Raw genomic sequence first — 17,286 nt, forward strand, 5'->3', positions numbered from 1 at the left:
AAACCATGTTCAGCATGATGTAGCCTTAAGATAATTGCTTTTAGTACAGTGTTGGGGTTTTTTTTATTACTTTAATTTCACATTCTTTTGGAAAAAAAAAAAAAAAAAAGAAAAGAGAAAACTGTCAATAGCTTTGATGAAAATCCTCCCCATGCAGCTTGGTATAACCAGTACAACTTTTTGGCCTCTTCCATCCTGTCTTTGTACCAAAACCCCACAGTCCTCAGCAGGTGCTATGTCACACAGCCTCTGAGGACAAGAGGAATCGTGCTGTGGCTGTTCTGGAGTTTGAAATACCCACAAAGCCAATACTTATTTCAGCACAGACTCATAACTCTTAGCTCCTATAACTACCATGCCAACAGGAAATAAATAGCTTGTGATTTCTACTGTCTGTTGTGTAGAGGTTCTTTTCTGAATAGTTTTCATTCACTAATAAGATATGTAATTGTGGAAACAAGTAGATAATTCAAAGTAATTGCATCTTCCTTGAATTTCACACTGCAGTCTTTACTACAGTTTGGGGCAGAGAGGAGCAAAATAAATTAAGAGTCTATTTCATTTGGTAATTACATAACAAAATATATGCATGTATATGGTGACTGGAACGATAATGAGAGGGTTTTCAAATCACTGGGCTGATGCCAATAAAAGAATTCCAAAACATTTTGACAAATCCTTCGTAATTACAGTGGGATTCCAAAGCCATCATACAATGCTACGGGAGAACGTCAAATGGGATATTAAAAGTATTGAAGTTGGGTTATAGAAAGCAATGTGTGGTGTTTCTGTGTTCTTTGAATTTACACAATGTTGCTGGCAGTAAGTGACATCTTTGTTGTTCCGTGTCTTTTTCCTAATCTTCTAGAGCAGTATTTTTAAAATTTAATTAGGGTATTTTGTAATGTTAAGTTGCTGCTCAGCTTCCAGTTTCTAGGATGAAGTCTGTAAATGTAAAAGGATGTATTTTCGACTTAACTGAACTGACTTCTCAGCTGTAGCAAGTACTCGATTGAAAAATGAAAAACGGATAGACCTTTTGTGTTTTGTTTTTGTGAGTACTGCAGCTGGTGCAAACCACACCAGCTCATGCTAAACGGTGAACTTCCAGGTTCTGCTGGAAGATTGTGAGCTTTGTCAGAAGGGTAGAGCGGTGCATTCTCTATGGAGGTGAGAATAGGATCATAACTGTATGTTTCTGTCTGCTTTCTTAGTTTTACGTGCATCACTTTCATTTAGGGAAAAAAAATAATATTACTGTAATGACTAGCCTTTCTGTAGACATAAATGCTACGCAGAGGGCTTCTGCGGTACAGGTTAGGGACAACCACTCTTCCTGCCTTTTCAGAGGTGATTTTATATCCTGTTTCTCTGATAGAGATACCAAATACTTAGGCAATCTGCTCATTTCTAGAAGCTATAGCAACAAAGCTGACGGTGTTGCTGTGTTGCAGAGGACTTTAGAGTATAAGAAATTTGGACTACTTTGTGTATACCAGACATCTCTTTCAGTAATTTTTACCCTCTCAGCAATTTAGTGGAGCAGTGTTTATTACTGCCATTTTGGGCAGTGACAGAAGTTGTCTTTTTATGCAGGAAGATGTTAAGACGTGGTTATTCTGTCATATAGGACACACACGTCTTCCTTCTCTCAGCCAGTCTCTGATGTAGAAACACATCTTCTCCACTGGCAAAGAATAAAAGGGAAAATGCCCGACACCGGAAGAGAAATAAAACTATCTTTTTCCGCTATTACTAGTAGCATATTTTCTTTCACTTAAAGCCTGACATCCCTAGGTTATATTCATTAGCTAATATTCAGTATTACAGAAGCAAATTAACTGACCTTTCAAGGGGATGGTCAGCTCTCGATCCTGCTCTTGAAGAGTGTCACTTATTACATCTGGAAGCATTCAGAGCTGCACCAATACCAAATCGGAAATAATTTTAATTTTGTCTTCACTAATTTAATTTATGGCAACTGGTCTTAGAAACACTGGGTTATTTGCTGTAATACTTTCTACATGCTGCTAATCCGTCTTTACATAATGAGCATTTATTTCTCTTTACATTTCTACAGATACTTATTTAACTTGAAATTTGCTAACATTTCTTTGGTTTTAAAAATTATTCCAGTTTCATCTATCATATTCAGACAAGGAATCCCTAGAGAGGGAGCCTAGAGGTGAATCCCAGCAAGAAGTCCTAAGACGGGCAGCCAAGGATCTTCCTATCTATACACGGACAATGTCTGGAGGTAAATAGGTGTTCAGAAGACCACCGAAGGCAGGTGTCTTGCTGTACTACCTAAACTAATTAAAAAAATGTCAAGGGTTTGGATTGTAGGGAAGAACTGCTTTTCATACTTCATAAAATAACTAAATGACCAAAGAATTTAACTTTAGTGTAGGTTTATGCAGCTGCATTTATTGAGTGGAAAGATTGTTGGAAAGTAAATTGCTGTCTACAATTCAGGATTTTAAAGCATACTGGCAATGCCTTGCTAAATGTTTGCAAGCTGACATTAACAAATGGCTTGTAATAGTAACAAACTGTAGCAGTCTCCAACTGCATAATTTCTTCTTTCATAGGTTAAAAAAAAATTAAAAAATAATAAATTTATCACTGTCTGCATGTCATGTATATCTAGACAGATCACAATAAAAAAGTGTTACTGTTTTACTTGCTGATGGTTCAGTTGAAAGAACAAAAGATCTTCCAAACTAAGAGTTAATCTTAACCTACTGATCCTGTAAGTTTGTGAATGCTGGCTAGCTAAGCAAATCCAAGAGATAATCCCATGTAGTAAATTAAAGCTGTTAGAATAATAGCTTAAAATAGCTATATTGTTGAACAGTCTTTAAAGGTTTTCCAGTCTAGTGAGGGTTTTGTGGGTTTTGTTGATTCATTGGTTGTTTTGCAGAGCTGAGGGGTTTGGAAGAAAAAACCCTGATTAGCATGATTAGCAGAGATTGCAAAACCTGAGCTTTTTGAGTTCGCTCTGCTAGATTCAGCATTGCGAGTACTTAAAGAATGCTTCAGTAATTGCAGCTGCTTCTGATCATGCTAAAATGCTTTCCTGGGTGTTCTGCTGGGCTGAGCTGCTGGTATTTATGTTTTCACAGACTTCAGGAATCAAAATGTGTAACTGTACATGGAGATCTAATCTTGGAACTTTTTTCTTTAGCAATCAGATACTGTGACAGATGCCATCTTGTAAAACCAGATCGTTGCCATCACTGTTCTATATGCGACAAGTAAGAAAATATTTTAAATAAGTAGTTTTCTGAAGAAATTTATTATCTTTTTTTCTTGACACAGAAACTTTTATTTTTTATGCGTAGATTATTCAGGTTTAATGTTTTGGCAGAGAAGCTTTTTTTATTCCTTAGATTTTTTTTCCAGCTTTAGTTGTTATTTATTTATGTATTCCTAAGGAAGTCTGTAACTTACTCTAATTTGTTTGATGGCTTTCATGATGCCAACATGGATTACATGGTCTTACACATTCTTTATGCAATGGTTAAAAATTCTGAATATTAATAAAGAACTTTCCTTAAGAATGTAACCAAAAATAGCTGATAAACAAAAATTTGCTTCTTTTGTTAGAATCTGAATAAAGATCACTACCCATCTCAATCTAATCATGATGTCACTTGCATCTTATCCAAGGTAATAAACTTAATATCCTATTTTTCATTGGATAACTTGCAGGTTATTTTTATTTGAAGAAAGAACCAGGCATCACCCATTTCTCACTGAAACCATAAAACAAAGTTTTTGTTTGTCTAATAAAAATGAAGTTCACCTCCATATTCCCCAGAAGTTTAATCGCTTTCCAACTTAATCTTTCTTTCGGCTGTTCTTCTTTCTGACCTTTCCCCAGTAAGCTTGGATATCTGTGTCTTTCTCCACTCTTGCCCCCTGAGATTTAAATTTCTAACTTTAAGAGAAGGGGCTTCCTCAAAGGTTGATTTATTCTCAGCTTTAAGGCTGATCCAAATACTCTTCAGCTGATAATACATCAAACCTTCCAACATTACTGTGAGGCAGAGAAGACTTTCCATTTTGTGTGGTGAACAGCAGAGGCACTGAAAGAGTAACTGAGTTGCGGCAGAAAGAGGATCTTGGTTGTGTTGTATGGGATGGTGGTTGCGGTGTAAGATAGGAACATTCTCGTGTCTCAGCAGGGTAGAGAAAAAGGGTGACCTGTGTTATCCTATCAAACATGAGTGAAATTTCGAGAATGCCATTAGTTAAAATATTTTGCAGAATATTTTAATTTTGTCCTTGCCAAAATTCACTTGCTTCAATTATATCTGATTTTCTTGTGCATATTTTATTGTGGAGAGTGATAAATTGCAAAACTGTTTGGGATTTTTCATACAAGGTAAGTTCGTAAAAACTTCCTGTGCATTTGCATATTTCTGTAAAAGCAAATCATGTACTTGGAAATATGTTTAGTTGCATCACTAAGCATAAAAACCTATTCAGAATGAGGACCAAATCCTAAAGCTGAAGTTATAGATTGCATTTTCTTACATCACTAAGCTATCACTCAAAACAAGGGTTTTGAGTTTGGGTTACCTAGACTTTACTTGTAGGTAAGCTGTATTATTTGAATTTAAATAGACTTCTTTGTTAAGTAGATTAATTATCCAATAGTACATATGGGTAATTCTGAATCTGAATTTGAATGATTTAAATCTGACATGTAACTGTGCTTCTGACTTTTGTTTTTCTTTTGCCTTTTGCAATGCTTGGAATTCTCTTGGGTTTATTTAAGATGCATTTTGAAAATGGATCATCATTGCCCTTGGTGAGTGTACTATTGGCTTTCCTTTCTTAGTTTCTCATTTGGTAAAATAAACTCGAGGGGCCTGTTTTGAAGGTGATGCTTCACTACTCTAGAGTTAGATGCTTACATAAAGTTACTGGTCTTACAGAACCACTGGAGTTATTTCCTCTATGTCCTCTTTTCCTAGTTGTGAGATGTGGAAAGAGGTTCATATATCATTTTTCTTAGACCTTTGAGTTAGGTAACTCCATGGTTTTATAGTTAGAATGAGACAGACTTCTGGTCAGTAAGAAAACTTCTTCTAAGAATTGCTTATTTTCTTCATGGACTTTGACTATGACTGTGGCTGAGTTGTATTGAAAGGTGAAATACTGCCCTAGGTTCAAAACCAAAGAGAAGCGCTGTGCCGTGTCCCCCCCCCCTTACTGAAGCTCCTAGCACAGCTTGAGTGGGCTTGCTGGAAACAGCAAGTTACCTCTTTTATTTTATGGGTTATTTGTTTTCTTTCATTTTTTTTCTCCCCTCTCCCTCCCACTCTTCCTCCTTTTGCTGCCATGTTGGCCTGCACAGTGTTTTCGTTTTCCTCTCTTGTCTCAGCAGCCCTTGGGACTCAGTGGGTAGACAGGATGTGTAATTAATTTTGTTAGTTTGGCAGGTATCTCCCAGAAATAATTAGAGATAATTGTTTAGTAAGGGCCAAGTTAAGAGGATTGAGTGGTAGATGGCAGTTCTTCACCACATGAAACCAATCAGAAAAGAAGAACTCTTTGTCAGGAGGTGTAGTGACAGGACAAAGGGTAATGGTTTTAAATTGGAAGAGGGGAGATTTAGATTAGATACCAGACAGAATTTCTTTACTGTGAGGGTGGTGAGGCACTGGGACAGGTTGCCCACAGAAGTTGTGGATGCCCCATCCCTGGAAGTGTTTAAGGCCAGGCTGGATGGGGCTTTGAGCAACCTGGTCTAGTGGGAAGTGTCCCTGCCCATGGCAGGGGGCTTGGAACTTGATGATCTTTAAGGTCCCTTCTAACTCTAACCATTCTATGATTCTGTGAACTTCCTGCACTGAACAAACTGAATGGTAGATGGTTCTAAGCAGCTGGGTTGACCTTCTTAAATTCCCAGGGCAAGGAGACTCTGTCCTGGGGGAGGAAGGGCTTCTGGGCTCCTCCTGTTTGTCTTGGTCCTGACTACAGCCTCTGACACAATACAATGCGATTTAAGAATCTCCCCTTATTTTGCAGCTGCATGGTAGATACATTGAAAGAAATATTTCACAGTATAGGGCAGAGTTACTTCCTACATGTATATTTTTTTTTGCTGTAGGGATATCAGCGTATGAAACTTGATGATGCTTAGTGTTAGTAGCGTGCTTCTTAAAAAAACCAAACCAACAAACAAAACACAAACTGATAAAAACGTTGAATGTGGAATAAATTTGTTATAAGAAGAAATACTTCTTATAGCTGTCTTGTGGAAAGCCATAAAAAAAAATAGCTGTCAGGCTATTCCTGACAAAACACCAGTGAAAAGTCTCAATATTACTATTATTATTCAGTGTTATACATACTTCTCATAAGCTTTATGGTCTGTTTGGGATTTTTTGAGTTGTCCTGCCTTAGGATAATACATGAGAATGTCATTTATGTAAACTTCAGTTTGAGAATAAACATCCATTGCATCAAATAACGAATCATAAACTGAGAGCTTCATGTTGTGTAAAAGGGCAGTGAAGTGGTATTTCACTAGGGCATAGACTTCTAGAAAAATAAACTCCATTTTCCTCTCAGTAGCATTTGCCTATTTTACCCATTTGCAGACTCTTTGTATCCAAACAACATAAACATACCCAGTTTGAGAGAGTGTTTACATTGCTCCTTGTTTTTAATCTAATAAGCAACGGATGCAAAAAGAAAAAATAGAAATGGAGAAGGTATATATCTCCGCTTATTGATGGAGAATTGTTTCCTTTGCACTCCAAATAACAGAAATGCACTTGAAAAAGAGATGTTGTCTTATTTTTCCTAATTTGAGTGGATGTCCCCTGTTCCTTGCTGACCCTGAAAAAATTAACTATGTGGAAGTGATAGGAGAGTTTTGAAATACTGCAGAGATGCTGATCAAACTTTATATTTCCTTTAAAGACCCATGTTCCAGGGGTCTTTGGGAAATATCACGTGGCTATTTTACCAACAAAAGTAAGGGTGCAAATCAGTATCATGGGTGGGGTTTAGCCCCCCTGAAAACATCGTGAGGTCCTGCTTTGCTTATCATGTTGGGATTTTTTGGTGGGAAGGAGGTGGGAAAGAACCTGTGTGGTGCTTCAGGAGAGCAGGGAAACAGTAATGGAAACTACTGTTTTAATGTTCTGCTCGGAGACGGGTTTCTGAAGGGAGGACAGGTAAAAATAACCAAGGGGGAAAGTAAGACGGAGCATTCGGAAGGCAGAGGTTGTGAGGGGGGATAGTCATGGCCAAGCCCCAGGTCAGTTCTTTTCTGGGAGGCTTATTTTGGCTATCACTCCTGCGCTAATGGAAGCGCTGTGATAAATGGAAATATTTAATGCTAATTGCCCTCTAACTACTCCAAACGGTTTAAGTGGTGCAGAAATAAGAGCATTAGTGATTTCTATGCTGGTGCTGGTGCTGCTTATACTATTTAGATGGAGTATCTATCTGCCAGGAATGCGATGGCTTGAGTCACCAAAAATGTAATTTGTAACAATTCTAATGTTAACAAGGTGCATTAGCAACACCTTAGAAACATTTGAAACATCTCTCCTTTGTCTTTTGAATCATCTGAAAAGAATTTAGCAATTCCTTAATTCTGTGATGCTTTTTGTTAACTAAGCTGCATCACCTTCAGTGCCTTGTAAATTATTTTTTTCCTGGCGTTTTCAGTAAAATAACTCTTAAGCTGGAAAGGATATATTTTCTTTTTGTACTTCAAAATTAATTGTTTTAAATGTTATCTGTAATGTAAATTTTAACCTGGAATGTTCTTTTGTATGAATGTTTCACTGCAATAGCACCCCCTTACTTATTTATGTCTGTATGTTTATCAGTTTTATTCTTCCTCAAAATATTAAACTTTAACCACCATTCTTGGGTCTTATGATTTGATATTACGTGTTCAAATAGCATAATTACCAAACCTTGGTGTTTACTTTCTCTTTAATCTTTTGATGAACTAATCTCTTCCAGTTAGAACCCCTCAGTCTGGGGCTTTGTCAAAACACTGACAAAGTGTTGCTTTGGGCAGGGAGTGGGATAATTCATGAATTTTTTTTTTAATGTGTATACCGTATGCAGTAGTGCAAAAGAACAACAAGAAAGAAATATGTCTTTGATTCAAGAAATTTCATCCCTGGTGAATAACATTTCGCTTGATAGTTCTTTTCTCACTAAACTGTCATAAAGTAAAAGAAATATGAAAGTACAGTAGTGTTATAGAAACCTTGCATCTGAATTCCTTGCAGTTTATCATGGCATTCCTAACTTTGACATGTCTAATGAAGAAGACACTTTGCTGTGGAGAACTGTAAATTTACTTGCCAATAAGAGTCATGATCAATAAGAATCAAGACCAGGGTGGATGGGGCTTTGAGCAACCTGGTATAGTGGGAAGTTGCAGCTAGATAGTCTTTAAGGTCCCTTCCAACCCAAACCATTCTATGATTCTGTGATGAGCTTAGTTAGAAACATATCTTCTGGGGCGTTTTTTAATTAGAACAATCTCTTGTCAGTCCTTCTTAATTATAGTTAATATAGATGCTTAGCTATTGCTGCTTATTTAAATGGCAATGCTAAATTTAATTTTTAGCCAAGGTAGCATGTTTTGTGAAAACCCAATAAAAAACAAAAAAACCCACCTGTCTACCCTGAGGATGGATGACAGGAGTGCACAGCGAAAGATTACTTGGTATTTTAAGATCTTATCCTATTCTGATTCCTATGTATCCTGCCATTACCATCACTGTCTCCCTAAAGAGAGTAGTTGCAAGAACTTGTCCTGCACTTGTAGAAGAAGCTAAAGATGAGACTCGCCACGCCTTCTTATTTTTTGAGAATTATTTTTCAACATACAAGTGCTTTCATAGATGTGGTCTTCTCTTAGTTGGCTGATCTTTCTTACAGCAATATCAGTTAGTTAAAGAAGGTATATGGATTATTTTTTTTAAACTCGTATGGAGAGCTATGTCAACATTAGCAGTGCAGTGATAACTTTGGTTAGCTTCTTAATGCAACCAAATAAAAGAAAAAGGAAGCTGCTTACCAATGAACTATCCATGGGCAGCACTCCAATATTTTTCATTTGGTGGATGTAACATCATTACATGTTTAATAGAGCTCTAGAATTCTTAGATAATACTTAATATATTGTCTCTAATGGAAAGCTGCTATGCTACTAAATGTACCCTTGTTACGTCTCTCTGATGATAGTCTATACAAGTTGCTTATTCTCATGTATAAATTCTTCAAAACTGGGAAACAGGTGAACTTGAAGCCCATAAATAAAAATGATAAAATGAGATTTATTTTAAAATTTGGTTGTGTGTTTAAACATTCCTAATCTTTTTTTTTTTATTTGCTGTCATGTTGTCGCCGTTAAGGAACATTTTCTGTTTACTCAACAGTAGTATATCCCTCATTATTTTATATAAATGTAAATCTTTTTAGGGATCTCCTTCAAATCTTAGTAGTAAAGTTTACACTAATATATAATACGATTAGTGGAGGAGGTTGTGGATTAAATGACACTGCTTTTATTCTCACAAAATTAAATCGAGATTCAAAATCTTGATTTGTAACTGTCCCAGTTGTTATGTACAGTGTTATGCCTAATTGTAAAACAGGGATACTTAAACTTACCTACAAACTGAAAAAGTAACTGTAACTGCAATCACATTTACATAGGGTGTGCTGGAAACAGATTTCATACTGTAAGTCAAAAGTGAATTTCAGTAAACTGTTGCAAATGGTGTTGCTTGGTAAAGTTCTTTGTTTGCTGTTGTTGTTTTGGTTAGAATTTACACACTAATTTGAAGTTGAAGCTAAATACATTTCAGTAGCTTGAAGCACCACAGGTAGGAAGGAAAATTTGGTTTACATGCTGATACTAACTATTTTAGAGTAAATATGTTTAATTTTAAATTGGATGACAGCAAGGAAAATAACTTTCTTTACATTCCTTTTTTTTTTTTACTTTTTTTTTTTATCAGGGTGAACAACTGTGTAGGATTCTCCAATTACAAATTTTTTCTTCTCTTCTTGGCTTACTCTCTACTGTATTGCCTTTTCATTGCTGCAACGGATTTACAGTATTTTATCAAATTTTGGACAGTAAGTACTCTACATACTGTCTTTAAGCATGTGAAGTTAATACTGTGCAAGAAGTCTAACATTCGTGGCTTTACAGAAATCAAGTATCTCCTAATATGGGGTACTAAAGTTTAATAATCATAGCCCTCTTTTTTTCTGTTTATCATAGGTTAGGAAATTTCACTTATTCCTACATTATTTTGAAGCTGCATAGAACAAGCATGCAGTTACTTAGAAAACATTTTACAAGGGAATTGAAATTATAGATAGGTTTTATTAACTTCCTCTAATAATTTGAAAAAGCTTCAGAGAAATGTTCTAATATTTTAATTATGATTAGCTGGGTTCACAACTTAGAATGTTCTCTTCGTAGATGTGCATTATTTATGCTGTTATATGACTATTTTGAAAAGGCAAATTAAACAAGGTAATTTTTGTAAAGATAAATTATTCTTCTCTGAAAGACACTTCAAAGTTCAGACCCAAATTGCAGGTTCTTGTTGTCAGTATTTATACGTTCTCAAGAAAGGGCCCGTTTCTTTAATTTAGATGCCGTCAGCAACCTAATTGCACGGTCATCTGTACATAGAAGGTGTATAATTCATCTATTCAAACCCTTCTTGCGTGGTACGTTTGTGTCTGCACTGAATTTGATTTGGCTGAATAGAGGATTACTAATAATCAAATTAAACAGCTATTTCCCCAATTCTAACGGCATAATTTTATTTTATTTTTAGAATGGCCTTCCTGATACTCAAGCCAAGTTCCACATCATGTTTTTATTCTTTGCTGCGGCAATGTTTTCTGTCAGTCTGTCTTCTCTCTTTGGGTATCACTGTTGGCTTGTCAGCAAGAATAAGTCTACGTTAGGTAAGTGGATTTAATACTTCTGTGTTTGACAGCAAGAAATAAATAATAGATGTATACTATATATACTGGGAGTAATGGAAAAAGCGGGCAATCCTCTGCGGGTTCCTTGGATCCTGGTTAGAAGTGCCTGGGTCTGGCAGTAATGGTTTCCCAGTTCTGCTGCTCCCTGGAAATTCTGACTCTTTTCCTCCTGCCCCAAGAAGCCAAACTATTAATGAATTTACCCTTTTCCTCTCAGTTCCTCCCATCCACAGCTTGTTAACAAAAACTGAATAAACTAAAAAAAAAAAATTGAGATTGCTTTGTAATAAATGTTAGGCACACTAATGCATGTTTGCACAAGTGCTTCTTGTTTGGCCTTTCCAGCCCCCAGGTCTGAGTCCTCTGATGTGGTGTCTCTGTCCGGGCAGTGGCTCCAGCGCTTCATTCCCACCCTTGCCCCCTGCAGAACCAAAGTTCCTGTGTTCAATTTGGCTACAATTTTGTTTAAAAGCTCTGAAAAGCATAGTTATTAATTCCAAAACTTTGTCTGTACTGGAGAATGATCTGATACAGAAGAACAGACTTTAAGGCAGTGCTTCTATATTTAGTAGTAAATGAACACAGAGATCTGAAAGGCGGTTTCACAGTTGAGTCCTGTCTGCCACGTAATCACAGATGCATAAAAAAGGACTCTGTGTTACGAGTTAATTTTAAAAACCTCAATGAAGATGGCCTATGCCTCTACTATGGGAGTGTGTGTATAACTGCATTAAATATGAGTGTTAAACCAGGACTTCCCACCACCTGGATGCACGTTTGTCTGGTTACAAATCTTTAAAAAAAAAAAAAAATAAAAGGAAATGCAGAAGATTTGAGTGCCTGTTCTATACTATATCCTGGACTGCAATAATACCAATTTGCAATATCGTCTTTAAAGTTTCTAAATCTCTAAATGCTTTTCCATTGATCTAAGCTGGATTAGAGCAAGCCAATGGATTGACCTGTTTTTTCCAGTTCTGTTGGGAATTACTAATACGTAGATGATTAGTGGAAAACTTTGCTTATATATCATTGGAAGGAAGCTTGTTTACATCAAGATTTCTCTAGGGTTTGTGGGTTTCTTCAGTATTCTGAAAAATCATCTACTTGGAAATTAGTAGAAGAAAAAATTTGTTCAATCTAGTTATAAATGGAGAAAAGTTTTATTAATGATGCTTAAATGAACAGAAATAATTAAGTATTCTGTTTATAAACTGTTCATATATTTTTAGTGCCCCAAAAAAATTTGTTCAAGTGTAATGCAGTACACTTCTAATTCAGTATTTCATGTTTTTAAAACAAATTGCATTCCATGCAAGTAATATACCTTGTTTTCGGTACACTTAAGCTACTCAAAAGATGAGTTTGACTCTTCTGCACGTTTTACTTTTGGAAATTGCTCGATATGTGGAACTTTGAACATGCAATAGTTTGGTAATGAAGCCATGACATCTTCACATGTGATTGTGCTTACATCGTCCTGAGAGCTGTTTTCCTAGCCTCACATGGACATCTAAAAGGAAATCTCTATTTTCCCTTCCCCCTTCTTTAAAACACCTTACAACTAATGCATACTCCATGCTGAAGGTCATTTCCAGCAGTTCATAGCTAAGGATTTACTGCAAAAGGATGATCTCTGTGTGGTTCCAGCAGGGTTTGTGTGAGCTGTACTGTCAGGACATGGTTTGCCTACTATATATAGCCAATCAAGGGAATTAAATGGCTATCAGTCACTTGGAGGAAAGTGAATGAGTTTTCTGCTTCAGGCACTTTGCAGCACGTGAAGCTATATTTAGTTTTCTTCTCCAGAAATATAGGTTGGACGTCCATGGGGAATAATCTGGGTCTACAAGTAAAGTGCTTTCTTTATGCAGCTGTAAAAACACACAGTATTTTCGTACCCCAGGGTGTGAAAAGCCAGTTTTACTACTGAAGTGGGTTAAGCTTTACTTCTTTTCCATTACTCTTTCTGTAAGAAAAAACACAGATAAAGGTTTTCCCTTCTCAGACACTCTCTGTGGTATAGTCACATGCTGAAATCTTCATATAACATCACATTTTCTTAAAAAGTGGGTTCTTTGCTCTTTCTGGCCATGATTAGGGTGGAAGAGGAGGGTAGAGGAGGTTTCCACCCTTCCTCAGCCATAGGACTTTCTCTGCACACACAGAGACTGAGGCACTGACTTTGGCTTTCATGAGTGGACTGACTTCCTCAGTTACTTGGCCTTTCCACTTGGATGATATCATCAGTGTAATTGGCTAAATACTGCTGTGAAACTTAAACGTCCTATCTTGTGAAGAAATCTAATGCATTTTTTTCTTTTAAGAGGTATTCAGAGCTCCCATATTTCGTCATAGAACAGACAAGAATGGCTTTAGCTTGGGCTTCAGCAAAAACCTAAGGCAGGTGTTTGGTGATGAGAAGAAATACTGGTTGGTGCCTGTGTTTTCAAGGTATGCTCAGTTTTTAATGCTTCATTTGTTGAAACTTTTGAATAATCAGGATCCACAGAGTTTGGGGGGTGGCTAGTTTTTTGAAATAATACACGGTAATCTTTAGAAAAAAACAATTCTTCAAAGGTTTTTTTTTTTGTATGTATGACACTAATTCTGAATTTTTCAGTCTAGGGGATGGTTGCTCCTTCCCAACTTGCCTTGTTAATCAGGATCCTGAGCAAGCTTCCACACCCAGTGCTCTTAATTCAACATCCAAAAAGTAATCTGCTTTTTGTTACTCATTTCAAATCGTTGATGTTCTGTTTTTTTCCTGTGCACGTATAAATAGACCCATGTATAAGATACACTTCATTTGCTTACCACTTTTAAGTATCTTATTAATGAATACAAATCAGATTTTAAACAGCTAATTCAGCCAATTCTCAGACTTATAATTAAATTTATGGAAATATGTTTGTCTTGGTTCAGTGTCATCCTAGGATCTGAATTTTCCACGCCTGCTTAAACAGTATCCATAACATTGTGTTCTGCATACATATGAGCCAGTTAGTCAGCCTGCCTGCGATATGGATGCATTACCTTCCAAGGCTTCTGGGGGAGGCCGGCTTCTTCATAACTGGTGAAAAGATGCTTCACAGAAGGGAATCCCAGATCTCTGCTCTTGTGCTGAAGCACAAGAAGCTGCCTATTAAATGTATTTGTTTTATTTCTGCTGATACTAGGAGTCATTTTCATAATCCTTATCCTTCACAGCCATGACATCTTTAAAGTGTGAAAAGTATGCAGGTGTTCCTTAAACTAAATAAATATAATAGCTTAGTATTTCATATTGTCGCTCTTCAGCAATGTTTATGTAATGAAGAGTGTGATAAGTGTAGTAGACTTGAATATGGACTAAGAAATTATAATGGAATGGTATTGACAATCTCTTATTCATAAAAGAAATGCATTACGCTTCAGCTAGCTCTTTATTAACATTTTAAATCTTACCCTAGTGATCCATAGCTTATATTAGGCAAGATGTTTTGGAGATGTTCTCTCCACTGTTTATCACGTGAGGTTTGTTGTAGTGGGAGTGAATATGGATGGAGTGCACTTGGCACTGAAGTACGTGTTTTAATGTATAATATCTGTCAAAGAAAAAATGAGAATGTTTCCTTGTTCTGCACTAGGGAGTTGTGCTTCCAACTGTGACATCTACAGTGTAAGGTACGTAATGATCAAAGTGTAGTGATTCATCAGAAAAGCAGCTAGGTAAGGTAGGGAAAATACTGCCTACAACAAACAAAAATTACTGCAGTTTACTACAATGTTCTTTTTATTGGCATTACAGTGAGAACCACCTGTTTCCTGCAAAGCCGTTGCGTGATTCCCAGAGCCACCTTCTTACGGATACACCATCTTGGTCAGAAAACAGTGGGAAGGCTGAAAAGGGCAAAGTTGGTAAGGAATCGATTTATGCTGCGATGATTTGTTTTGTAATAAAGGATATTGGAGGATATAGTGTAAAAATGACCAAGGTCACTTAGTTTTTGTACTCATGAACGAAAAGTCATGAAGGTTATTTTAAATGTATGCTTGTAGGAGGTTCCACGTATCAAGCTGCTGTGCCCTTCCCAGGTAAACTTGACTAAGAGATACTGAGAGCACTAACACTAGTAGGTGCTAATTATCTTTTAGGCTGAGCCTGATAATTCTGTCCAGAACAAATTGCTTATATCAGAATATGACACCTTGTTGCAACTACTGAAAAGCCATGTAATGGCCACAGGACAGGAATAGACTTGGTAATAGTGGAGTGACATTAAGATGATTGATAATTAAAGGCTGTATTACTCACTGAAAGAGACATGAGACCTTTTCCTGTAGAAATATATATTTTTTTTGTCTTTAAAGGTATGAGCAATCCTGCATTAACCATGGAAAATGAAACCTAGTTTCCCTTAAAAGAAACATCTGAATACATAAGGAAAAAGGTATGATAATATTCTGTGTAGTTAATATGCAATTCCAATCTGTTTTATTTTCTTTAATGTTTTTTTACCATGAGGTAGTAGCACATGAATTCATAGTTTTAAACTAAAGCTCCAATTTCTTGATTTTTCATGTTTGGAAAATATTGTTTAACCTTTATACCCATTGCTTCTAGGTAGTGTTCCAAAATATTATTATTCCCTTTCTCTAGAAAGATAATGAAATTGTGACTATTCAAGCTGTCCAGCAGAGCTTTGTAAAGCTAAGTTTGACAATTAACTTAGTTCTTAATTCTGAACGCAAAGATCATAGCTTGGTCTACTAAAGCAGGTAAAGATCTATCAGATAATGAAAGGAAAACAGATTTATTCTAATATGTAAAACTTACTTATCAGCAGCTTGTTCTTCTATGCCAGGTACTGAGCACCCGGTTCAATAACTTTAAAAGTGCTGTCTACTGAAGATAAAAGACAGCCTTTCCTGAGCATTTAGTCACCTATTGTCAAAAACAACCGCGATTATTATTTTTTTTTGTTGTTGTTATTATTTCTTGCATTGATATCTTGCCACATAGACTTCTCAGAGGGCAGATTTGAGAAGCAGTTAGTAAATTCTATTACATGCATAAGAGGAGGAGACCTTAATAATTGGTTGGGGAGAATGAACACAATCAATCATCATTCACTTCAGTATTTGAAAATTTCTAACCTCACCAAAGCTTATGGAAATCAACTATTTAATATTTAAAGCTGGATAAAAAATTTGACTCCAACCCTAAGAATTTCAGCATATCAAATAATTTATGATTTTCCAACAACATTGGATGAGTCATTCCAGCAAGGCAATTTCCATCTCTGCTACTGGAAGCACTCTTTTAGTCATCCTGAAAAAGTGTCTCAAGTGGATGTCCCTCATTTGTGCGTGACATGACTCCTGGGCATGGTGTCACGGCTGTCAGTCTGCTCTCGGTCGCTCCTGGAGGGAGTGGAAGGCATAGAAAGCCATCAGAGAACTGCAGCGATTGATACTAGACCCATCAGGCATGGCATATTGGACCATGGTATATGGTTAGGGCAGATTATAAAAATGGTAGGTGCGCAGATACCAACAGGTGGCCTGTAGCTTTTACCAAAAAGGTCCCAGAAGTTCGCTTGGATTCATCAGAGAAACTAGAAAATTCTTGACCCTTACATTCTGGTTTTGTGTTAAGTAAGTTGTGAATGAAGACACAGATGGTTCTAGATATAGGTACATCTATAAACTTGACAATGGTGTGAAGTGTTAAAGTGTTGAAAATGTGGGTGTCAAATGAACAGTTATAAACAGATGAGCGAATGCATCTCAGTCGGTGTCTGCAATTTTGACTCTGTAGGGTTTTTTTAATAGAATCTAAAAATCTCATTTCTAACCCTTCGTTCACTGTATAAAATGACATACTTCAGTCCTGTTTAATCCATCAGGATTTCAACAACAGCTTCTGGAAAACAATAAATTATTCAACTTCAGTTAGTTTAATGTCTTACATGTCATCACTACTCAAGAGTAAAGCATTGGAGATAGGCTTCAAAGAAACAGGTTTTTGGATTGGTGACACCAGCCATGGAGCCACTTATTAATAGACTGGGCCTGTTGGATTCTATGATTATGTTACAGAAATACCATTAATTGCAAGTAGTTTTGTCAGGTTGGACTTCTACTTTTAAAAATTCCTAACGCTTTTTTTATAGAATCATAGAACAGTTTGAGTTTGGAAGGGACCTTTAAAGGTCATCTAGTCCAACCCCCTTCCTGCAAGGAGCAGGGACATCTTCAACTAGATCAGGTCCTCAGAGCCCTGTCCAACCT

The 17,286-nt window shown here is 36.5% G+C and overlaps 1 protein-coding gene across 1 annotated transcript in view; it reads left to right on the forward strand.

The window, feature by feature from the left end:
* ZDHHC2 (zDHHC palmitoyltransferase 2) overlaps positions 1–15,443 on the forward strand; it is a 29,472-nt gene extending 14,029 nt beyond the window's left edge. The window contains exons 4-12 of the mRNA XM_074155118.1: positions 2,137–2,257; positions 3,188–3,257; positions 4,787–4,819; positions 10,020–10,140; positions 10,857–10,989; positions 13,338–13,464; positions 13,634–13,726; positions 14,801–14,910; positions 15,364–15,443. Coding sequence (XP_074011219.1) covers positions 2,137–2,257; positions 3,188–3,257; positions 4,787–4,819; positions 10,020–10,140; positions 10,857–10,989; positions 13,338–13,464; positions 13,634–13,726; positions 14,801–14,910; positions 15,364–15,404 — 849 coding nt within the window. The 3' untranslated portion in view covers positions 15,405–15,443. The remainder of the gene's footprint in view (positions 1–2,136; positions 2,258–3,187; positions 3,258–4,786; positions 4,820–10,019; positions 10,141–10,856; positions 10,990–13,337; positions 13,465–13,633; positions 13,727–14,800; positions 14,911–15,363) is intronic.
* The last annotated feature ends 1,843 nt before the right edge of the window (positions 15,444–17,286 follow it).

Source organism: Numenius arquata, chromosome 10 (genome assembly GCF_964106895.1).
Source record: "Numenius arquata chromosome 10, bNumArq3.hap1.1, whole genome shotgun sequence".
NCBI classification, from domain to species: Eukaryota; Metazoa; Chordata; class Aves; order Charadriiformes; family Scolopacidae; genus Numenius; species Numenius arquata.